The following is a 24,940-nucleotide window of genomic DNA, read 5'->3' on the forward strand; positions in this document are numbered from 1 at the left end:
TTGGTAATATTGCGTAATCGAATAGAAAACTCCATTATGCATTGAATCGGAGCCAACATATAGGAACAAATAAGTATGGTATTTTAAACTTATATCCCTCTAATTAACGTGGGATAAATACATGAATTGTTATTAAAATATTTGAATTTGGTAGAAGGTTAAATCGTTTGGTCAAAAATTTTACAAGTCGATCAACATGCTCAGCGATTATATATTTGTTTATGTTGTTTATATTGTTTCATGAACATGCGTATTTATATTGTTCAGAGACATGTTTTAACATTATATTGTTCAGAAACTTGTTTTCATAAGTTAATATTTTTTCCGTATCTATGTCATTATATTGTTTCATGGAACATATATTTTTCTATGCAACACCACTTATGAATAAGATCAGTATATATCTAAAACGATATCTAGCATTATGATTTTTTCTACTTTTCATAACTTCTACTTTTTGGTTCAATGAAAATTGTAATGCACGGTTAAATCAAATTTTAGACTAGAGTGTTGTGTCTCGATTTTCTCCTGACCATCATCACTCCAAAAATTAATATTCATTGTAAATTTGTAATCATAGTTTGTTTTCAACCTATAATGATTTATAGTAGACGATAATTCAGTATCTTTGCTTACGAAAAAAAAAACTCTTAATTATTTACAAGTAGACATTAATTGCAAGTGGTGTACGATCTTGTTTATGATATTTTATATTTTACACAAACACAAACTGTGCATGATGTGTCTCGTTCTCAAACAAATATAGAACAAAAGCTTTTTTTTCATCTCATTAATTATTATTGCCAGAGAATAATTATGCTCAATACGTGATTTTGATTTAGGAAATAATATTTTTTTATAGAAAAATAATTTTGATAAAGTTGTATTTGTTTCTCCTATAAATTAAGCCATCTTCTCAACCAAACTCTTCACCCCATCAAAGCATCACACAACACACTCATACATACACTTTCTCTTCTCTTCATTTTCTTAGATCCTTAACTCATTTTCTACTTATTCAAATGGCCACCGTCGAGGTATGCAAATATATATATATGTTGTTAAAATTCATAACCAAATTCCTTGGTTAGTCTAAAGATTGATACAAGCAATCCAATACTCTCTATAAAAGCTGTAAATCAACATCCGATTATATGTTCTTTGTTGCGTTAATCTACGTATATGCCAAAGTTTATACATGTATATATATATATATATATATATATATATCATGATCCAATTTTTTGTTTTTGTAATTGTAATTACAATTAAAACAAAACTACTTGCCGTTTGTACCAAACGGAAACGCCACGCAGTTTTGGAATTGATCTATGTGACTTAAGCTTTTGAAACAATGATTTTGCAGGTTGAACATGTGACTCCAGCACCAGCTGAGACCGTTGAGGTGCCAGCACCAGCTGAGACCGTTGAGGTGCCAGCACCAAAGACTGTGGAGCCGGAGGAAGCTGCCCCCGTCGCTATTGTCACAGAATCTGCTCCAGCTCCGGTAACAGAATCCGAAGCACCTGTAGAAGTAACGACTAAAGACTTGGTAGTGGAAGAAACAGAGAAACCAGTCGAAGAGACAGAGGAGAAGAAAACAGAGGAAGCTCCAGTTGAAACTCCGGAGGTTGTGGAGATCAAGAAAGAGGAAGAAGCTCCGGCGGTTGCGGAGATCAAGAAAGAGGAAGAAGCACCGGTTGAGACTCCAGCGGTTGTGGAGGAAGAGAGCAAAACAGAGGAAGTTGTAGAGACGAAAAAAGAGGAAGAAGTAGAAGAAAAGAAGACAGAGGAAGCTCCAGCGGTTGTGGAGGAAGAGAAGAAGCCAGAAGCAGAGGAGGAGAAACCCACTGAAGTAGCTGCAGTGGAACCCGTCGTAGCAGCAGCTCCAGTGGAGAAGGCTGATGTGTAAAATTTGAAGTAAAGAAACTGTCTTTTGAAGAAGACGAAGAAAAATGTTAGCAAGTAAACTATTTGTTACTTTTTTAAGTACTCTGTGTCTTGTTTTGTTGTTGAGTCTCTGACTCTTCTTGCCTTTGTTTTCACTATTCTCTTATGTTACTTTCAATGGTTATCATTTTGAATAAGATATACATTATTTTTATAGTTTGTTTGATCCAAGACTTACACACTAGTTTACCTGATCGGTACTCTTCAAAACAGACGATATTGGAAAGAGTTCACTTCCTGTGACTCCAAGCAATCTTTGGACATGAGTGCTTCGATAACGTTACACCTTGGGACAGCCCTTTTCTCTATGCTTAAATCCAAGAACCATAGGGTTTGAAACCACAGTCTTTAGGGGACAATTCATCTCCTTCACCAGGAACTCCATCCTCATCTTCACTAACTCTGCAGATAACTTAAGACACGGAGGAAGGCGTTTGATCATTGTAGTGATCTCCTCTCTGCTGAATCCTAAGCCTAGAAATGTGTCCACACTTCTTCAGGGTTTCAAATGTCTGACTTATCTTCTTCTCTGATAATGCCAGAGTGATTGGCCACTTTTGAACACTGCCCATTCATCTTCCACAACAAAGCCTAACATTCGATAGACATTTGACTTTTTCTTCTATTGTTCCCTCCCTCAATCAGTGAACAACACGCAAACCTTCGAGAAACTTTTAAGAGGTCGGATCAATACCTATCTCAACGACCTTCTTGTGGGATTCTTGAAAGTTTTCATTACCACAGACACGGGTATCAGGGTTTAAAGAAACAGAGGGAAACAGTTTATGTGAAAATAAATAATCAGACTGATTCTTCCAACTAATATACCACTTTGATACAACCTAGAAACTCCCAAGGAGACAAAGGAACGAATCCATCAAGCGTAACTAATTACTAAGTAATCGAATCATGAATCATTGTTCCTAGGATATTTTCTTAGAACTAATATCTGAAACTTACAGAAGAGACTCTCATTTTCAGAATTTGGCTCGTCACTGAAAGAATGATGCTTGAACCAGAGTTATAGGATTTGGACTAAGAACCCTTTATTGACTTCATTCGGAAGCTTTATCATTGTGCTTTATTGATTTCATTCGGAAGTTTCTCTTCTTTCCAGTGAAGATAGCCATCAACTCAACCACAAGCTCCTCGTCATTGTGCTTCCTCACAAACCTTTTTAAGAAATCATCATCGTTAGATGTCAATACAGACGCCATTGTAGGGAGTTTGCTTCCAAGCGATCCTCTAGACATGAGAGCTTTGATTACGTTACACCTTGGTACAATCCTTCTCCATGCTGTATCCAAGTACCTGAGGGAACAAAGCCATGTCCTTTAGCAGCCAATTCATCTTCTTCACCACAAACTCAGTCTTCTTTTTAATCGTCTCTATAGACAATCCAAAGAACATAGGAAAACACTTGAGTATCATCGCAAACTCATCTCTGCTGAATCCTAGACCTAGAAATGTTTCAAAGAAGTTCAATATCCTCTGCTCTGAAAGACGTATGAACTGCGGATACTTCTTCAACACTTGAATGACCTCGTTTTCATCCAAACCACACATCTTCAAGGTTTCAAATGTCTGACAAATCTTTTCCTCTGAGAATTTCAAAGAGTAAGGCCACTTCTTGAAGATTACCCATACGTCTTCCACAGCAAAGCCTAACCTTTTGTAAACATTTACTTTATCTTCTATTGTTTTGTCGTTCATTTCGTAAAAAACATGGCGAGCATTGACAAACTTTGGTCCCGTCGGATCAAAACCCATCTCAACTATCTTCCTGATGGATTCTTCAAATCTTTCTTTCCCACAAACAGGTTGACCAGCGGATGTAAGCAACGAGAATAGCAACTTCTGAGACACACCCAAGTCTCAAAACCAAGAGATTCCTGATTTTATTCTCCTGCTTACTACCCTGTGGCAAAGAATGACACAGCTTGGAACTCTTCTTATCCGTTTCTAAAACCTCTTTGATGAAATCATAGTATCTGCTTATACCTTTACCCGCTCTTAACCCCAAGATTTCAGGAACTGACGAAACAATCTTAGTGAGCACAGAGCTCGAAGCTCCTCTTGACTGCAAAAACTTAAGCTTGGGACTAAGTGATTTCTCAGCATCAAGTATAAGCAATGTTGGATAACCCGTAACGATGCTGGAGATCTGAGAATCGGTGAACCCATTCATTCTCAAAAAACTCAGAACAGAATCAGGATTTGACTTGTCCTTAATGCTGACCTTACTTGAAATCGATTCTGCGAGTTTTTTAGGTATACCCAATGAGCCAACGAGGTAAGAGACTGTAAAGTTCTTACCTTTACGACCATCTCTACTAAGTCTCGCAGTAGAAACAACAGAAGAGAAGGAATTGGAAAAAGCAGATGATAATACAATAAAGGTACGCCATTTCTGTAACTCAATAGATCCTCTTCCACGGAGTATCAGAGAACACATACCAGAATCAATCAAATGCCACGCCCGTAGAATCGATTCGATATCAAGGAATTGCCCTAAAATCTCAGAACCCTAAAAATCGTTGGAGAGGGAAAAAAACAAAATACACATGATGAACAGAGTATATTGGGCCTTTTGGGCCTGAACGTTCAAAAAAGTGTTAAAGCCCATAATGATCTAAATCTATTAGTTACGATTGTGCCACTCTTTCTCTACAGTATTAAGAATGTACGGACAACGAAACCCTCTGCGTTATTAAGAAGCTTTTCACTGTTTGTTGTCTTGTCTTTTCAAAGTTTTCAACAAATTGTCCTCAAGAATCATCAAATGGAAATGAAATACAAATAAGAGAACAAACAAAGTCACGGACTCTTTTAGTTTGGAGACAGTGATAATAATCATTTTTTTTAGATTAGTCACGGGCATGACCTTGAAGTTTGCATCGTACCAACAACGATCCAAAAATTCTTTAGTTGTAACGCAATAAAATGCTCCAAATATTTCTCGAAGTTTGGAACTTTTTCTTTTTTTTTTCCCTCGCTTTCTTGCCTTACACATGTTCGTTCGTACGTACCATAACAAATAATCGAATCTATTACATTTATAACACTATACCTATTAATTTGCATCCCCCACAAGAGTCACGGTTTACAGTTAAGCTTCACCTATATATTTACATGTAATTCGCGAATCTGATAATAAGGCAGTAAGAGTTTGATTCTTGAAAATCCAAGAAACCCTATCTGAGAACAAAAATGGGTTCGAAGGTTTTGGCTTCTTTATTCATTTTCTTGATCTCCACGGTTATCACATTGCCACCAACGATACAAGCTTGCACTCCTTGTACTCATCCTCACCCTCCGGTTCCAAAACCCCCACACCACGGTGGCGGTGGCGGCGGTGGTGGAGGTGGCAGCGGTGGTAGCAAGCCGCCGCCGCATCACGGTGGAAAAGGTGGAGGACCGCCGCATCATGGTGGAAGAGGAGGCAAGCCACCGCATCATGGAGGCGGAGGAGGGAAATCACCGCCGGTTGTTAGACCTCCTCCGGTAGTAGTGAGGCCACCGCCAATCATAAGACCTCCGCCGGTTGTTAGACCTCCTCCGGTAGTAGTGAGGCCACCGCCAATCACAAGACCTCCCATCATAAGTCCTCCAATTCAACCACCGCCCGTTACAACTCCTCCGGGACTCCTCCCTCCGATCACAAATCCTCCGGGACTTCTCCCTCCAGTCACAACTCCTCCGGGACTTCTCCCTCCAGTCACAACTCCTCCAGGACTTCTTCCTCCAATCATTAACCCACCTCCGGTCACAGTTCCACCACCATCTTCCGGCTATCCCCCATATGGTCCACCTTCCGGTGGTGGAGGAGGAGGAGGAGGAGGAGGAGGGGGAGGAGGAGGCGGCGGCGGCAAACAACCAACGTGTCCGATCAACGCACTGAATCTTGGAGCTTGTGTTGACGTTTTGGGAGGATTGATCCATATAGGACTTGGAAATCCAGTGGAAAATGTGTGTTGTCCAGTGTTACAAGGGTTACTTGAGTTAGAAGCAGCCGTTTGTCTTTGTACAACCATAAGACTTAAGCTTCTCAACTTAAACATCTTCATTCCCCTTGCACTTCAAGCTCTCATCACTTGCGGGATCAATCCTCCTCCTGGTTTTGTCTGTCCTCCTCTCACTTGATCTAAAAATTAAACACCCACATGATTTAACAGATGTATGTACGATCAAGGGTTATCGAGGCTTTTGTAATAATTCAAATATATATGTGGTACTGTTGATGATCAGGTTTGTTGATTATCTAGGGTTTTAACAAGTGTTGCTTTCTGTTCTTGTCGTTGTTGTTTTAATCTAGGGTTTTTGCATGAGACTTCTTTAAATTGTTTTCTGTAATCTTTTGTTTTGTTCCAGCTTCTTACTGTCTATCTTTAGCCCTCTCTCTTTCTCTCTCTCTACATATGTAGAGGAGTATTTGAATTGTGTGTAATAGACATGCATGCAGATATGGGAACGTGGATGGAACGTACGGATACATCTTTTTCTTGGTTTTTAAAACGTACGGATAAAGCTTTTGAGAAGAGAACCACTATAGCCCTACAAATCATTGTCTTTTGTTATAAAAATCACCTAAACTCATACACCGAGGACATTTGCTTTCATAGAGATCTTTGCATTACTCTTAAGGCAATATCTATCATTACCTTTTTAACATAAAAATATGTATCATTACTAGGTCTATACATAGTGTTCTCTATAATGCTGATTGTCTATGTACTTACAAATAGTTGTACAATCTATATGGTAACATCCTTAGTGGATGTGATAATAGATACATATATAGTTTTGAACGATACTAAATTTTAAAACGGTAAATGATATTTTTTCTCGCTCGGAGGTCACATGTCCCATTTTATTACTATGGATGACAACTAGAGCTCAACTTCTTTGTGGCACTTGAATAAGGGGATTTCGGCAGAGACATGCAAATGTTGAAATGTTTCTATGTATGATAATCACGAGAAAAATGAAACTTTAGTCACATATATAAAGAATAGTATTAACTCAAGAAAAACTAATAGATATTTTTTTTTCTTACTTTTGGTCACTAGCTAATTATAAACTTTGTTTATTTACAATGTATTTTTTATTGGTAAAATATATGTATAATGTGTTCCACTATTCAAATGCACATAGCTTCTACTGCCTATGTACCTACACACAATGTTCCTTTGCACAAGTTGAGTAAGAAGAAAACAAAAATAGTTCACGGGCTCCATATAGATCCATTGAAACTTAATTGTTCTTTAGGGGCCATCCAACTAGGAAATGACAGGCAACACAATCGTGGCATAAAACCGTAGTCTCGCCATTGTAGCACATAGAGGGAAAGTCTCAATTATTATGTTTAAGAAAAAGAAAAAAAATGCGTGGAGCAGAGTTATCGACTAGAGATATTGATAAACTTTTTTAAGAATTTGATTTTCACGTCAAAATTTATTAGATATGGCCTGTGTGACGAAAAATCAGTTTCCATTGTTCCAAATACCGGCAACCGGCTACGCTAGCAAGAAGAAGAATTTCAAGAGTCAAGTAATGTGTCCTAGACCAAAACTCAGTAATGATCTGCACATTCTCAATATGCCTTTTTATTATGTGCTACATATATATGTCTAGTTTGTTTAGTTACACGATACCATTACGACTATATGAGTTCAATAAAAAATGAAATGTTACTGACACGTATCTGTCCCGTTTACTTGAATGCTCGTTAGATTTAGCTTAACAATGTATACTACGGATCAATAAACATGATTTGACCAATGAAAAAAATTGGTTTTATATCCTATATTTTCTAACGGAGAAATTTGTGTTTCTTTTTCCCTTTTTTTCTCTTATTCATATATAGCATTTGTTAAACAAAGTCAACATGGAAACTGGAGCTGAAAAATATATCTAGACTTGTAGGGGGAAGCACCTTAAATCCCTTGTTTTTCGTCTATAAAGTTGACCATCCATCTATTTTTTTTTTTAATGTTTATCCTTGATTATTGCATATACACACATTTTTCAATTGATTTAATCGAATCCCTATCCATTTGTCAGTGTCACTAAAATGATAAGAGGTTGACGCAGTTTTCTAAATATTTAATCTGATGCGCGACATGTACCATATCTTTGTCGATTCGTTTTTTTCTCTTCGTAAAAATCTTTGAATGTTATAACGCCCCAGTGTTTTTTTCTCTTAAACTTCCAGTGTTTTTAGTACTATTATTTTTTGGAGATAACAAGCTTTTTGTTATATACGAAATTTTAGGTCAATAATCGACACGTACGCATGTAGGCCTTAGTCTTATATTATAGGAAGTAGGGATCATCAGATCATGGAGGTTCCGAGCTTCGAAAGATCGTTTCTTAGTTCGATTGTTTGTCGAGGTCTAGTTATGCATGAGACAACGCACACTGTACGGATGATGACGAAGATTGGTTGGACTTTAGTTTTTGCCTTGAGCCTAGCTTCTTCGTTTCTTGTTTGACTTCTTCGTTGTTGAGAGTTGAGACCTTTATGTACTGCCTAAAGTATTTCCCTCAATTTTGATGGTTGAACCTTCTGTTTCCACACAAGGCATTACAGTCTTCAAATTGTATGGTTTAACAGATCTGGTTTAATTGGTTTATATCTTTGAAATGATTTTGTTTTATGTATTTAGCTTGGACTTATATGTGATAATATTTAATTGATTTACATTATACAGTACAAAAATTGTCAGATCGTATGAACTGTTATTTTATTGATTTATAGACCAAATACACACACTTCCAATGACTGTGAAAGTTTATAATCGTACAATCAAACACACATACATTACTAACTAGATGAACACACAAAGACAAGACAAACAACGACAATCACATATATATAATAGTTTATTTAGAAATCATCTTGTTTGGTATATATTGATACATGAAGTGTGTGATGTATAATTAGGTTCTTGATTAGCATTGGAAACCAGGGGGAACTTTTTTGCTGCAAACATTGAGAAGCAGACTGAGAGAGATCGGAATGTTCAGGTTGATCCCGAGGATATTAGCCTTGAGTGCGGTGCAAAGACAAGCTGCAGCCTCAAGATCAGCGAGTCCTTGGATGAGGGTGCAACATGGCTCGACCGGTGGCTTGCCAAGGGTGATATTGAGTAGGCCGTTGAGCACGTTGGCGCAAACTCCTAGCTTAAGAGCGTCTTTAGGGCATTTGGCTGTGGTCGGGCTAGGGCTAGGGTTTGGGGTTGGGTTCGGTTTCGGGTTAGGTTTTGGCTTAGGAGAGGGGCTAGGGTTAGGTTTTGGCTTGGGAGAAGGGCAACCGCAGTTACCGCAGGCGGAGATTGTTGTGAAGAAGAGGAAGTTGAGAATCAAGAAAAGAGCTAAAGGTTTTGTGGTTCTTGAAGCCATTGTTATAATTCCTCTTTTGCTCATACTGTTTACTTTGGTGGGTGTGAATTGGGATGAGGAGATAAAAGGAGGATTCGTAAGTGCCTTTTATAGTAGTTTGAAGGACATGGCCAGATGTTTCATATATGACTTCATATATATGATTTTTTAAAAGGAAAAAATATCAGTGAAGTTATTTTTGTTTATAATTACATTGAATTACTGATGAAAAGAGGTTATTTGATATATGAACGTCCAACACTCCAACTTACACAGAGCGTATTAATTAGTGGTGATTTTTATACACTGCATTCGAGAAGATTTCTCCAACAAAAAGCATTTGTATGATTATATATGACCTTTTGTATACATGTGTGTATATCTTCTTCTTTTTTTTTGTGGCGAGTGATTTATTTGTTTAGTATTTTTAGTGTTATTATTCTTTTCATTAGATTCTTGGCAATTAAAATTGAAACTGAAGGAAAAGGCCAAGATTGAAACCATGTGTGATCCTTGGAGCATATTGATCTGGCAATCAACATATGGATTCTTGAAGGTGACTCTTTGGAGTTTTGTTAGGCTCCCAGATTATGATGAAACTCTTCTTGAACTTATCCATTACGTAGTAATTTTTTTTTTCTTTTTCTAAATAAATTGAAGTATGATCAGTCTAATTGCTCTACAACCTAGGCATATATATCGTCGAAAAGGAGACGCTCTGACATACAGATTCACTTAACTTGTATACTTTTAAAGAAACTTCATGTATCTTCTGTTTTCAAATTATCCAAAAATATGTGAAAGTTCTAGAAATCATGTGAAAGTTTCAAAATTTTGTTTGATTCTTTGGTTATAAACTCATAATATTGGAAACAGATATTTTTACAAGAAATAATAAATGTTATGTTCAAATATATGTTTAGAAACAAAAGAACAAAAATCTGATAAACAGAAAATCTCCATAAAATTTTGAAATGGTGAAAGCTTATGATGTGTGAAAACATGAAAATATTGATTAACTTTAGAATATATATATATATATATATATTTGACTGTATTTACTTGAACATGCAAATTACCTCTTTCTAAAACTAAGCAAGTACGCATGCACGGAGAAAACCCAATTACCATTATTATGTATAGCTTTACGAATCTATGTTATACAATAGATTTTTTTTTTTTTTTGTTTTGTTTTGTTTTTTTTTTTAATATAGAGAGCAAGTTCTAGACGTACGAAATGCCACAACAAAATATACAATTTGATGTGTTCGCTTACAAAGATTTTTTTTTTTGTATTTTTTGAAAAATTGATGTCTTGTTTTGTTTTAAGGGTTGCATAACTAACTAAACTTAATATTAATATATCTTTCAAATGTCTAATGATTAAACTCTTAAGAAAACGAACCTAGCTATAAAATTTCAACCCGTAATCTTCAATCTCCCATAAGTCAATGTTCTCAAAGATATACCAAACTGTGATGTTCACATGAATGTTAACAAAGAAGTAAAAATTTCTAACCCTGATGTTAAGTTTCCATACTTTCATGTTTTTCAAAAGATTAACATTTTCTTCAGGATATGTGGAACGGCTGGCATTTGATTAAAAACAAGATAAGCTGATGAGAAGTGTACATACTTCACATAGATTACCAAACATGTCTTAGTTACAATTTCTACACGTGTCACATTGATGATAAAAGACTATCCCCATTCTACAGATTGTGAACTTGTGTGTCAAACACTTCTATGATTCTGTACACAAAGATTTTATGTGGAAGTCGTTTTAATATTAGTTTTCTATAAAAGTTCTAGCGAAAGTGTACTCGTGTTTCAAAACCATTTATGATTTCTGTACACAATTATTTTTAAGTTTATTCATGTGGAAGTCCTTTTAATATCAATTTTTAGGTTAACTTATATAGTACTCACGATATACGTTACTGAGATAGCGAGAGACTACAGTATTTGGATAGTTTATTGAGCAAAAATAATATAATTTGGATAGTTAATGTTGGGGGTGGTGGCCGAATCCAGAAAAGGCCCAAATAATATTGAAGCTAAGGGAGAGTATTATTGTCTTTTTGGAGACAACCCGACATAAATACGGACTTACGGTGTTCATAAAGGAGATCCGTACAGAGTAAGAAAGGGACGTATCGAGCAGTATAAGACGATCTCGTTTGTAACTTGTAAAATTGACGAGCTCGCAGTTCGTCGTTTGTTAGCTTGTCATTAATACGACCCGTTAGGTCTTTTTGTAGCCCGACCCTTTTGTGCCTCAACACCAAGTTTAATAAGAGAACTTCAACCCCTTTTTTACCGAACTAAATCTTTTAATCGTAACTGATAAGGACATCAACAGCTAATAAGATAATTATGAACTTAGGTATTTTTGAGATTGAACTTTAAAAATGTTTGGAAGAATTTTCTCAGCATTTCTCGTCTTTGAACATTTTTCTATCAAATTAACAACATAAAATAATTAGTTGATTTGTGTGCCTAGCATATTGGGCTTTCGCCCATAGAAGTGGCCCAATAGTTTAAGTGTTGCAGAAACCCACGGCCTGTTTTAGTACCTCAAGGCTCAAGCCACACGGACTATGTTGTATTTAATGTAATCTATTTGATTTCATCAACACTTATTAATCTGTTTGTAATACATTTTAGCACGAAGGTATCCTTTAAAATATATATTATTGTAATAGAATAATGTTGCACAGAGATGAATCAAGAAAAACAAAACTCTACCAGTAAATCAAACACCTATACATTGTTTTTTCTCATTAATTGATTTACAGGATATTTAATCGCTATATAGTTCAATTGTATTAATTAGGATTCAGACCACACATGCGTGACAATGAATGTATGAGTGCGATGCTAATTATAGTTTTATTGTACTTCTTCTTAATGAGAAAGAGATGGATGTGAGGTTATAACTGTATAAAGATGTGTATAGATGAGAATTATTGAGTCTTTAAATAAATCAATAAATATACTTTTTTTCCGGTCAACCTGTGCATAAACAGCGTACGTTCTTGTCAGCGTAAGTTCTTTAAGTTCTTGAAATATGGGAGAGAAAAATATAACTGGTACATTAAAGGCCCTTTAAATTGGATTGCATCAAGTGTTTTAAAACTGACCGGTCGGTTGATAGAATTTGAAATTCAGTTTTTCAAATGAAACTATTTTGGAAAAATGTACAAGATTATATACATATGTACAGAGAATATTACATTGAACTTTAATTGGGCACCCTTATTCAAAAAAATAAAATAATTACTGGATTAAAAATTTCTAGATAAATGTTTCTGAATTTATATGACCATTGTAGACTCTCATACAATAAAATCTGAATTTTATTAATTAAGTATTGAAGTTTGAATTTCTAAAAATATTTTTTCTGATTTGGAATGTTTAGTTTATCAAAACAATCATCATAAATGCTTGAGTTATTTCTTCCATTTGAACGACCTTAATTATAAACTTTTTTTTTTCTAACGTCGTATACTAACAAGACCGTAACGTGTGGAAAATACGAAAACCCATGGTCGTTTTCGTATAATGAAATTAATGTTCATTTACTGTTTTTAACTGAATTTACAAAAAATCTACACGAAAGTCTTAAACTAAAGCTGATTCTTTTTCTACATTAGTTTCATGTTTTGTTTTTTTTTTATACCAGCATATATTGTCAAATAAATACTTGGTTGAATACCTATCAAATGCAAATATCCTGTTACGTACGTGCTCCTACCTAGCTAGTAACTAGTAACTACTATCCCATTTTAATTTTGGTTGAGTTGATCTGGCTCTTACTAAACTGGTTATTAAGGATTAAAAAACAAAAAGGAGGGTTAAAAATTTGAACACCGTTCCCGGAGGAGACCAAGAAGATTCTTAGGGCAAAGCGTGAAGTTAAAAGGCTGTCGAGAAAAAAAAACATTACAATTACAAACTTACCATCTTTCACAAAACCCTAGTTCTTCCCAACCAAACTTCCTCCTTGGCTCTTCTTTTTATTTCAATTCCAAACCCCATCCATATTTGATTTATTTATCTATTTATTTTGGATCTTATAATCATTACACACTTTATAATATACTATTAGTATTCATGCAATTTGAATATGAAAGTGAGAATGACAAAGTAAGCCTTAGGGATACTTAGCTAGCTAGCACAGTCGTCACTGAACTTTTCCAAGCAACGATGCAACGTCCCAAAACTTTGCAAACTATCAGCTTAGTCCATTCATATATACGTTAAGTCTATCTGTAGCCCTTTCTACCAAATTTTATTGATTAATTAAGTGAAAACAATACGATTATAGATATATTGTTGGTAATTTATTAAATTTTGACGTACAATTCTACATGTAATGAGTTAATTAATGAGTAGTTTCACTAGTTACGTATATATGCACCATATAAGAAGATTATCGTTAATTGGAAAATTTGGGAAAATGGATCTACTTTTCCAAAAGTGATATTGAGAGTCGTTTTGAATAGCTTTCGAAGATGTAAGGATATATAGTGATATGTTTTAGTACTTAAATACCTTGAGTCAAGTATGGACATGAATTCAAACCATTTATGATTACGTGCGGAATGGGAGTATGCATTATTCTATTGTTTCTTTAGCATTTTTTTGCAATTGTTTACGAGAATTGCTTTAATTATGTGTTTACATATTTCAACGTTGTGGCCTCCTCATGTTACTACACGACCCACTCTCCCAAAAGTTTCCTCACTATTAAAAAATTATTTTCACCATAAAATTTCAAGTATAGTCGTATATACCGTTTTTAATGCATTATGTCTGATATTTTTTGGGGTTTAACTTAATACTATATCTCTTATATTCTCGTTTGCACTAATTATTATTTTATCTAACTAGATTAAGCTGGTATAACTCTGGCATGAAATGATCGAGAGAAATATAATATTGATAATCTGTATGCTTTGAGAAAATCCAGAGCTTGTGTATATCACTTTTTATTTGTGTGCGTGTATCAATTCTTATATACATGCATATGCATATTTAGCTGTAAATCATATGGTTGGTACTTGGTATACATAATTTAACCAAAGATAACAAAAATTATAGCCACATGCACATAAAGTAATATAAAGCATTTTTTGTGTCTCATATTTTTAAAATGACTTCTACATATTGTGTATAGAAAAAAATATTTATCATTAATATAAACTAATCAATTGCACCAAATAGAAAAAATGGTTAGTGCCAACCTAAATCTCTATAATATCTTTCTTTTTTTATACCAAAAGTATATAGTTTAGCTAGTAAATGGTGATGTGAATAATTCTATTCACGATAAGATAAATTATATATTGAGTGATACAAAAAGATTTACAAAAATAGTGAACACTAGTATTTAATTCGAACCAACTATGTTATACTATGAATACTCAAGATAAATTATATATTGAGTATATACTTATTATTCGTTGGTTAAAAAAATGCGTACTTAGTTATACAAGGTAGTTAATATATGATTAGGGTAGATTATTATACTTATGAAAAACAAAAAGAGAAGAGGAAGACGACACAGAGAAAATGGGTGTCATTAAGTGAGAATTTCAAAATTTTCAGTGCGATTTGTTTTATTAGTCCGTCGTTGGCAGCTTCCATTCTCTTTCCATTCTTCCATTCTTCTATTCTTCCATTTTGTTTTTGTAAACCTCTAAATTCCAAAAGATTCCATAAGCACAGTAGACCACTATATTTTAAAGCTAACAATACTATATATTTTATAATGGTAGTAGGATGACAAAGTGATTAAGATACGCATATCCTAGTATACATCTTATTCTATGGATTATATTTATATTGTGTATTATCGAGAGTGTTATTTGAGTAATTTTAGGCATTAAATTATGTGAACTCCTGAACCAGAAAGCAGCCAGCTACTTTACTGTACATCTCGCAGTAGTGCAGAAACATGCAAATATATTTGAGTATCCGCAGACACAAATTACGTTAGATAGATAGGTATATCAAATGCTCATTGTCATTGATATGAAAGTTATACAATGTTCTGTGAAACTGGAAACACATCAGCTAGTCAGATTGCATCAAACTTTGTGTTTCATGCGAGGACAATATACATTGAGAGTATCAATTTTATTTGAAAATATGTTAGATATTACTGTATTAGTTACAATAAACTCGCTAGCTAGATGTTGTATATCTGAAGAGTAAATATTACGTTTTCGATAGTTAGAAATAATATATCATTTCACTAATTTTCACACTCTTTTCTCTAACCCATCTATGTTTATTATTTTGGTGTTTTAGTTTTTTTTTTTTTCTTTTCTTACAAAGCTACGTACCATTGACCAATGAATGATTTAAAGACGACAAGGAATTATGATTCTTACAAAATTCAATGGTGTTGAAAATTAGAAAAACATCAACGAATATGTTTTGTTTTAGCTTCACTAGCTTAAATTATGACAAGTACGTACTATAAAACTTCGAATCTGTAAAATGAATAACAAAATATAATTAATCATAAGAAAGGTAGAAACGAAATCATTTTTTGTATTGAATATATTTTGTATGATAGCGTTGAAATTCACATTGATTTCGAAAATATTTTTTGTCATCGACTAAGAGATCCAGATACCATTATTGACATTGAATAGACATTACATGTGAAATTCTATTGTTGAGATAAAAACAAATAGAGTTACGAAGTTGGCGTAATTTTTAAAATGTTATTCGTGTTTGTGATCCATTTATGATAAAAAAGACAACACTCACAAGACTGTACCGTAAAATAAAAACAATAATAACCTCGCTGTCAATTTTTTTTCCTTACATTTATTTCCGTCTTGTTTCTCTGCATTACCTTACATAAAATCAAAAAACAAAACTTCCATTCTTACTTAAAATCCTGTAGACAAAACTGAAATGAAGGGTCATATTTGTAGTACATACAGGATCATCTTACATAAAATATAAGAAAAAACAAAAGTTCTTGCAAATTGGTAAAATTATATGTAAAAATTAAGTTATTTGCAATTTATCTTTAACAAAAAATATAGATAATTAATTCCTTTCCATTTTTGATATAACTAACTAACAACACAAAAGGAAAAAAAAAAAAAAAACACAATTAGATTAAAAGACACAATTACCCATTCGAACATATGAAACTTTACTTAAAATGAAGGGTATAATAGTAATTTAAACTCCCTAGTTCCGACGTACACTTTTAATATGCATTATCATCATCATCGCGCCATGTTGCTTTCTCCTTCTGCTTCTGTTTCTTCTTCTTCTTCTACAGAGAGAGAGAGAGAACACAAAAACAAAAACAAAAACAAAAGAGAGCTTTGGGCCCGGATCTTGATTATGGCAAGCGGGTGGGTCAAATCGTTACAATGCAAGTCTAAAGCTTTCGATGATGTTTATAACCCGATCAAAAACCCAAACCCGAATCATCCTAACCCGAGTCCGAAACATCTCATGTCAAGTTACAGTTGCAGGAGAAGCACACAGAGTCTCAAAGACGTGATCGAAACCAAAAAACCCAAACCGAAACCGAAAAAACCCAATCCAAAACCGGATAAACGAGAACCCGACCCGGTTTTATCACCTTCGACCCGGATTCGATCAACCGGAGCTCGTGATCGTGACCCGTTTTTGCCGACGTTGACGGAGCTTGCGGAGGGTCATCAGTCTCGCAATGTGGTGGAGATTATTTTTCAGACGAGTTGGGGTCCGAAACCGTTTTCGGGTCGGGTTGAAATGATCTTTAAAGTGCAAAACGGGTCAAAGACTCTGACCCGGTTCGAGGAGTATCGTGAGGCCGTGAAAGCTAGGAGCGTCGGGAAAGCTCGTGAAGAGAACGCGCGTTCGGTGGCTGACGGAAACGAGACGATGAGGTTTTACTGTTTGGGCCCGAGTCACGGCGGAGGCGGCGGCGCGTGGGGAATATTAGGTGGTAAAGGCGGCGGCGCGTCGATTTATACGTTCGCCGGGAGTAGTACGGCCAATGAGAAAGCTGGCGGTGGGAAAGGGAGGAAAGCGATGTTGGTTTGTCGGGTCATAGCGGGTCGGGTCACGAAGCAGAGCGGGTTAAGGTATGATACGGTTGACTCTGATGTGAGATCACGGTTTGACTCAGTGAGTGGTGACGACGGCGAGTTGCTCGTGTTTGATACACGTGCGGTGTTGCCTTGTTTTCTCATCATCTACCGATTGTAAATTTTTTATAAAAAAAATAACGCATTTTTATTTTTAAATTTTCTAACTTTTGACATTGTAATTTCATTTATCAACGCAATTTTCCCCTAATGTTTAGGGATAATTTTTATTTATTTCCGATGTATCATTGGTAGAAAATTGTGTTGATAAATGGTAATTAATTTTGTTGACAAGTAAAAAAATGGTAATTAGTAAATTTAATTTTTTTTTTTTGGTAAACAATTATTTCTTTCTTTTCTAACTAGCAAAAGATTTTTCTTATTGAATGCTGTCGTAAATACTGAATATTTTGGTGCGTTGGATTTTACAATGTCATAAATAGGTTTTATTATACAGTCAATTGTTAATAAATTTTTACAGTTGGGGTTTTGATTCGTACATTCAATTTCATTCCATCTATAGTAAAATAATAGATTCACTAAAATCTCTTTACGTTACTTACACGAATACTACTTCCAAAGTGAAATCTATAAGCAGAAATTTTCAAATTTTGTAACTTTTTAAATATAAAATAAATAGTTTGAAATTTAGTTCAAAAGAAAGAATCAGTGGCAAAGTGATTCCCACTAATTAAAGAGCATTTGTAAAAGATTTATAAAGTGAAAAAATAAAGAAGAGAAAAAGAGTTAAAATTGAAAATGAAATCATGAAAGTACATTGGATGCGCAGAGGGAGAATATTACTATTTTACAAGTAAGTGAAATTCCAAGGGCCTAATGTAAATGATAATCAACAGGCCCATTAAGCCCATTAACTAATACACGGAACCAACCAACCCTAACTAAATTTTGGCACGTAAATCATGTTCAAATAGGTTCAATAAAGAATTTGAGGATCACTAAATCAATGATCCGAAGCTGCTATGTGATAGAGCAATGTCTATTAAACCGGAAAATTTCGTCATCCGGTTTGTCTCCTTCTTCTACCTATATACCTCTGAGTCAAACCTTTGTTGTTTCTCTGGTTTGGTTTACATTTTCCATCTTTAGTCTTTCCCTGCAACTTCTTGTATTCTCTAGATCTCAAAACTGTCTCTAAGATGTTGATATCTTCTTGGATCTCATGTCTAGAGAGTGACACAAGTTCCGGGAGTATCTCTTTTTGGAAATTCTTCATTCTCCTCCCTCTTCTCAGCTTGACTCCAAACTCTTTCTTGTTACTGAAGTTATCTGTGGCTTTTGATGATACACAACAGAATTCTTCAGGGGTGGTTTCTTTTATTCTCAAAGTGTGTAGCTCAAATGAATCGCAAGAACGACTCGGTTCTTCGACGTCCATCTCGTGATTATTTAGAAATTCTTGATCTTGAGATGAGCTGATGGTTGTTGATCCAAGTTTGACTGAAATGTCCTGACCTTGGTTGAGCAAACCTGCTGAAATTCGGAGTAAACATTCAGCTGCATTTTGGACTAGCTCACATGAATCTTGTGGCTGATCATGAGTCCTTGTGTTGTTTTCCGCGGTGCAGCATGAAGCTGGAGATGCTGCACAATCTTTTTCATGGTCACCATCTAACCCACTCTTCTCACAGCTCATTTTTGTCTCCTCAATGTATGGAAAGTTCAAATCTTGGAAGAAGCATTGATGATCCTTGGAAACTGGCTCATTAGCCGGGGTTTCGTTAAGATCCAGCAAACATGACGATTCATTTGAGATATTCACTTTCTCACTTTTCTTGCCAAACAAATTTGTGCCATATGCTTCAGTCCTCAAGGGAAATACAAAGCTTTCCTCTTTTGCGGTATACACCTGAAATGAAAGCTGATGAACATATATTTTTGCTAGAAGCAACAATCATCAAAGGGATCAAAAAGATTCAAAATAGTAAAAAGGTTTCGATTTCTACGAATTTGTAACTCATAGGGAAATAACTTTAAAAATCTCTACCTGCTGCCCAAATAGAGTCACCATTCTAATATGATTCTGCTTAGAACTTTCTTCATACGTTTCAAAACGTTTCTCGTACAACATTTCGTCGTTGGACAAGCCAGAGAAATACATTTCAACGCTTCTTGTTTTATTTTACTTCATGGCTCGTCCCTCTATCAAATGCAATGAAAGATGGATAATGAGACGATTCATACTCATTGTGACATTTCTAAGACGAGCTAAAACACTGACTAAACCAGAGAGAGCTTTTCCAGATTCCAAATGATTTGAGCTACTGGAATGCATACACATAATCTATAGATGCATAACATCTAGCAAGAAAAATATAAAATGACTACCATGAATGTTGTTGAACAGAACTAATATTATCAAGAATTAAAAGCAAATACCAAATTTGACGAAGACTTTTTTCTCAAGTGATCTTAGAAGGAATCGACGAAACCAACAATCATTTTGAGAAGTAAATATGATAAGATTTTCAAAGGTTCTTAATCCAAAAATCTATGCAAAACCTTCCTAATTTGCAGAAAATTTCATAAAAAACTAAACTCATATTGATCATTCACATAGAGACAAAGAGATTCAATTTTTCTTATTTATGACTCTATCCTAAACATGCAAATTTCGTGACACTAACAAAAAAAAAACAAGATTTAACAATCATCAAGTATTAATTTACCGGAGATTTCGATGATGATTAACCACAATTTCCTACAAAAAGAACAATCAACAGATATAACAATGAAGAAAAGCAATATCTCATTATCTTCATAGTATGATATTTTGGATGATAAATAGAAAAATACTATAAATAAAGAATCTAGTTTAAAAATAAAAGAAAAAGAGGAATCATTACCCAGAAAAGAAAATTGAAGCTTTCAATGGTTAGGTTGACCAACAGATCTATGACTGAGATGCCATGTAAAAAAGAAGAAGCAAAAAATCTTAGCTAGGAAGACAAGAGTTTCATGGTTAGTCTCGTAGAACGAGATGTTATCAACACATATATGTGTCAAGTCTGTATATAGGAGTTACAGAAGAAGTCTTACCATGAGGAGCGAGAGACGTGTTTCTCTTGATTTTTTCTAGAGAGAGATTGAGGATTAGTGGTTATTATTTGTGTTAGTGGGCATATTTAGCAAAATATTTTTATATTATATATGTTCACTTCGTTTCTATCCTTAAAAAAAATATTAACATTTTATTATTTCTTCTATTAAAACATAAAAAATCTGAGGTTGTAGATTCCTAGAAATTTATTTCCATTTTGTTTCATATTAACAAAAAAATTCAAATGATAATATATTGCCTTTAGTAATTTGAATCAGAGAAAACTCCAATTATTGGAAATTTAGGTAGAGCGAGCAGGTTATGGTAACAAAGATATTTAATTACCAATGAGGATAATAAATTTATATTAACCTATCTAAAGAAGTCAGGCCAAACATTTTTTCTTTATTATCAACTTCATTAGCTAATAAGGGCCTTTAGTTTTTGTTTTATTTTTGCAAAGTAGGATCCAAGGCCCATTCATATTGCTTGTTTGATCCTACTTTGCAAAAAAAAAAAACCAAAAACTAAAGGCCCTTCTTTTCTTCTGTATAAATACGAAATTCAGGTACATGACTTTTGCAGGATTAGGATCCTCATTGATGGTTAAAATATTTATCGTCGGTAGTTGTGTCAACATGTTTTATTTGTATAAACCACGCATTTGGATTGTGTAAAAAAAATAAGTGTATGCGTTTCGCATGCCACGACTAAAATAATATGACTTGCCGAATCTAAATAGTAAACTAATATTCATGTCAGTATTTCATCCTTACAACACATGGACATGTCTCATTGTCTCAACGATCCTTTCTTCCTCTTCTGTTAGAGGTTGAGGGCTCCTTGACTTGTGAAAATCAGATGTTTTCGAAAATAAAAACAAATTGGACATAGAGATCATTGTACCGATTAACCAAAACGATCGGAGCCTTTCTATCTATTTAGGTGGACTATTATTTGTTGAAGAAAAATTCAAAGGTTGAATTCACACAGTTCAGGAAAGGCGAAAACCAAAATTTCTAGATTAATGAGAGGGTACGTGTCCATCTAAGTGCCGTTAGTAGTACTAGCGAAAAAAAAATGATTGTTAAAGTATGAAATGAAAATGATAGAGTAGTATGTTGAAATAATATTAAATAAGATCCTATTATTATTTAGAAAATGATAAATCTTGTTTCAGTTCTATTATATAAACCCCATTGATAGAACCAAACTAAGATCTTACCACAGTCGAACCAATAAAATTTTGACAAACATGGCACCAGCTCAAAACCCAATCAGTTCTCAGCACGTGGCAGTCATCGGAGCCGGAGCAGCTGGTCTCGTAACGGCTAGGGAGCTCCGTCGTGAAGGTCACACTGTCGTTGTCTTTGAGCGGGAGAAACAAGTGGGAGGTCTCTGGATCTATTCACCCAAAGCTGAATCCGACCCGCTTAGCCTCGACCCGACACGGTCCATAGTCCACTCGAGCGTCTACGAGTCTCTCCGAACCAACCTACCACGAGAATGTATGGGTTTCACGGACTTCCCTTTTGTGCCACGTTTCGATGATGAGTCTAGAGACTCGAGACGGTATCCGAGCCACATGGAAGTTCTTGCGTATCTTCAAGACTTTGCTAGAGAGTTTAACATAGAGGAGATGGTCCGGTTCGAGACCGAGGTGGTTCGGGTTGAACCGGTTAAAGGGAAATGGAAGGTCCGGTCTAAAACCTCCGGCGATATTTCCAACGATGAGATCTTTGACGCCGTTGTGGTTTGCAATGGACATTATACAGAACCAAACATCGCTCATATTCCTGGTAAAGAACAAAATTTCTAATGACTTAACGTTTGAGGTCACACAGTTGGTGCTTTGAATGATTAGTAACTGCTAGATTTTTGGATTACAATTTTCGATCCAACATTATCTAAAATGATCAGAAATATGTATATCCTCAGGTATAAAATTGTGGCCAGGAAAACAGATCCATAGCCACAACTACAGAGTGCCTGATCCATTCGAAAACGAGGTAATATTTTTATTTATTTTTGTTTGATTTTTTTTTCATTTTCTATTAGTAGTTGTGTTTTTGTCTGGTCCTATTATTTAGAAAAAAACTAAGAAGTCTTTTCTAGCTAAGAAACGTGTTGGAAGAGAAGACGACTTTCCCAACGTCTATTGTCTCACTATCAGGTTTAGGTAGTACTTTATTTTATAACATCTTTCCTTATTTATTATCCATCAACATGTATACAGCAATATCACCAAACGATAGAACATAACAAAAATGATGGAGTTATATTTTGGAACTGGGGGGTTAAAATTATTTTTAGGATATACAAAGGTTTGGGTTTATTTGTTAGACTCTTTTTGTTAATTTTAAAATCATTAAATTATTTTATTTATTTAGTATATAATATAATATTTTTTTGTCACTTTTATAAGGTTTCATTTGAAGAAATTACCTCCTTTTCAATTTCTTATGATTTAATTTCCAAAATCAGTTTTCAAAAATAGTACTAAAATTTGACAAAATAATATTTTTGTGTTGATACTTTGGCAGGTGGTGGTGGTGATCGGAAATTTTGCGAGCGGTGCTGATATTAGTAGGGACATAGCTAAGGTCGCAAAAGAAGTTCACATTGCGGCTAGAGCGAGTGAACGTGATACATACGAAAAGCGTCCCGTGCCTCGCAACAATCTATGGGTTCATTCTGAGGTAAAACGGACTATTTTGTAACCATGGTATTGATATATATATTCATGAAATTTCCTCTTAAAGACAAATAGAGGATGAACATATTTTATATATTGTAGATAGACAGCGCGAGTGAGGATGGGTCAATTGTTTTTAAAAACGGGAAAGTGATACATGCTGATAGTATTGTGTATTGCACCGGGTATGTTTCGTTGGTTTTGATATTTGTTTGCTCCTTAGATAGCAAATTAGCAAGAATTATATATGAAATGTGTGATTTATTTACCCACATGTTTTGTTCTATGTGTATAGGTACAAATACTACTTTCCATTTCTTGACACCAACGGCTATATGAGCATTGATGAAAACCGCGTTGAACATCTATACAAGCATGTGTTTCCACCCGCGCTTGCCCCCAGTCTTTCTTTCGTGGGGCTACCAGCAATGGTTAGTCTCTCAAGCACAATTGATATATATTGGGGTTTCGAGTTCACGTATCACCTATGTTCTGATCTTTTTCATTTATTTTTACCAGGGAATACAATTTGTTATGTTTGAAATCCAAAGCAAATGGGTGGCATCGGTCTTATCAGGAAGGTTTACACTACCTTCACAAGATAAGATGATGGAAGATATTACTACGACTTATGCTACGCTTGATGCGTTAGGTATTCCCAAGAGATATACGCATAAATTGGGTAAAATTCAGGTGAGTCAGTTATATACTTATATTTCCAAACAATAGTCGATTTCAGAATAACAAAATATCAATGGCTTTTTTATGAAAATATTAATTTCCTTTTACAGTGTGAGTATCTTAATTGGATCGCGAAAAAATGTGATTGTCCACTCGTTGAACATTGGAGAAATCAAGAAATCGTCCGTGGATACCAGAGACTTGTCTCCCACCCTGAAACTTATCGTGATGAATGGGACGACGATGATCTTAAGGAAGAAGCCTACAAAGATTTTGCTACGAAGAAGTTGATTAGTTTTGATCCTTCCTATTTCCTCGAATCAAGTATATGATTTTATTTTTCGGGGATATTTGTCTCATTATGATTCGGTGGATCACTGTCCGACTAGCGAGCGTGTTGTTATAAGCGTTTTATATACAACACTGCTTCTCACCCTTTTAGGTTTTCTTTTCGAAAATAAATTTCAAAATTAATTCTCAATTATCAATTTAAAGCACCATATTATTATTCGCAAACTAAGTTCTCAAGTATCATGTCTAACATAATTTATGTTTGCTAAAATATTTTCTATGTTTCCATAATTTCAGTTTATTGAACACATAAAATTTGAAGACTTTTTCGTGTAATGTTTTTTTTTTTTTTTTTTAAACACTAGAACTTCATTAGTTAAGAAAAAGTTGTTACAGAATTGAAATGAACCTGAATACAATTGGGTATAGATAGATAAAAATTATAATCTGATACTGCATTAAGTTGTGCTTTAGCCAGCTTGTCAGCAAGAGTATTTGCTTCTCGTGCAATCCATTTAAAATTAACAGATTCAAAACATGATGACCATCCTTTGATCTCTTCTATCCAATTGTAGATGTTGAAACGTGGTCTATCCTCATGAAGTAGCTTAACTAGTAACTGACAATCTCCTTCAAAAATCACCTTTTTATAGCCACTTAGCCATGTCCGTGTAATGCTAAACTTTATTGCAACAAAAAAAACAAATAATACAATCAGAAAAATTCTCTTTATTGCAACAAAAAAAACAAATAATACAATCAGAA

The 24,940-nt window shown here is 34.6% G+C and overlaps 5 protein-coding genes, 1 long non-coding RNA gene and 2 pseudogenes across 10 annotated transcripts; 5 read left to right on the plus strand and 3 right to left on the minus strand.

Annotated features, from left to right (window-relative positions):
• The first annotated feature begins 643 nt into the window (after positions 1–643).
• LOC104752906 (uncharacterized) lies at positions 644–2,106 on the plus strand. Its single transcript, XM_010475163.3, has 2 exons — positions 644–1,037; positions 1,367–2,106. Exons 1-2 carry the CDS (start codon positions 1,023–1,025, stop codon positions 1,910–1,912), a joined length of 561 nt encoding a protein of 186 aa, XP_010473465.1. The 5' UTR covers positions 644–1,022; the 3' UTR covers positions 1,913–2,106.
• Positions 2,107–2,816: 710 nt separating this feature from the next.
• On the minus strand, positions 2,817–4,469 carry LOC109129721 (uncharacterized; annotated as a pseudogene).
• A 413-nt stretch (positions 4,470–4,882) lies between these two features.
• LOC104752907 (uncharacterized) lies at positions 4,883–6,303 on the plus strand. Its single transcript, XM_010475164.3, has one exon. The coding sequence runs from the start codon at positions 5,161–5,163 to the stop codon at positions 6,091–6,093; it is 933 nt and encodes a 310-aa protein (XP_010473466.2). The 5' UTR covers positions 4,883–5,160; the 3' UTR covers positions 6,094–6,303.
• Positions 6,304–7,290: 987 nt separating this feature from the next.
• On the plus strand, positions 7,291–8,671 carry LOC147926106 (uncharacterized). The gene is made up of 2 exons (XR_015584766.1): positions 7,291–7,525; positions 8,225–8,671. It is a non-coding gene; the product is annotated as an uncharacterized LOC147926106 (long non-coding RNA).
• Positions 8,672–8,679: 8 nt separating this feature from the next.
• On the minus strand, positions 8,680–9,433 carry LOC104752908 (14 kDa proline-rich protein DC2.15 pseudogene; annotated as a pseudogene). The gene has a single exon (XR_015584765.1). The product of XR_015584765.1 is annotated as a 14 kDa proline-rich protein DC2.15 pseudogene (transcript).
• Positions 9,434–16,608: 7,175 nt separating this feature from the next.
• On the plus strand, positions 16,609–17,679 carry LOC104752910 (uncharacterized). The gene has a single exon (XM_010475167.2). It carries the CDS (start codon positions 16,714–16,716, stop codon positions 17,566–17,568), a length of 855 nt encoding a protein of 284 aa, XP_010473469.1. The 5' UTR covers positions 16,609–16,713; the 3' UTR covers positions 17,569–17,679.
• Positions 17,680–18,181: 502 nt separating this feature from the next.
• LOC104752911 (uncharacterized) lies at positions 18,182–20,587 on the minus strand. 4 transcript variants are annotated; one of them, XM_010475173.3, is made up of 5 exons: positions 20,508–20,582; positions 20,315–20,367; positions 20,138–20,169; positions 19,456–19,610; positions 18,182–19,317 (listed from the first exon to the last, which is right to left on the minus strand). In XM_010475173.3, exons 4-5 carry the CDS (start codon positions 19,567–19,569, stop codon positions 18,469–18,471), a joined length of 963 nt encoding a protein of 320 aa, XP_010473475.1. In that variant the 5' UTR covers positions 19,570–19,610; positions 20,138–20,169; positions 20,315–20,367; positions 20,508–20,582; the 3' UTR covers positions 18,182–18,468. The 4 variants fall into 4 exon arrangements, with proteins under 4 accessions (XP_010473475.1, XP_010473476.1, XP_087346415.1 ...); XM_010475174.3 differs by lacking the exon at positions 20,138–20,169 and having other exon boundaries at positions 20,508–20,587; XM_087490289.1 differs by lacking the exon at positions 20,508–20,582 and having other exon boundaries at positions 20,315–20,478.
• Positions 20,588–21,454: 867 nt separating this feature from the next.
• LOC104752912 (flavin-containing monooxygenase FMO GS-OX2-like) lies at positions 21,455–24,400 on the plus strand. Its single transcript, XM_010475175.3, has 7 exons — positions 21,455–22,307; positions 22,447–22,517; positions 23,052–23,207; positions 23,306–23,388; positions 23,499–23,634; positions 23,723–23,896; positions 23,995–24,400. Exons 1-7 carry the CDS (start codon positions 21,764–21,766, stop codon positions 24,214–24,216), a joined length of 1,386 nt encoding a protein of 461 aa, XP_010473477.1. The 5' UTR covers positions 21,455–21,763; the 3' UTR covers positions 24,217–24,400.
• Positions 24,401–24,940: the final 540 nt, after the last annotated feature.

The sequence above is a fragment of the Camelina sativa genome, chromosome 16 (genome assembly GCF_030686135.1).
Source record: "Camelina sativa cultivar CO46 ecotype springtype chromosome 16, ASM3068613v1".
Taxonomy (NCBI): domain Eukaryota; kingdom Viridiplantae; phylum Streptophyta; class Magnoliopsida; order Brassicales; family Brassicaceae; genus Camelina; species Camelina sativa.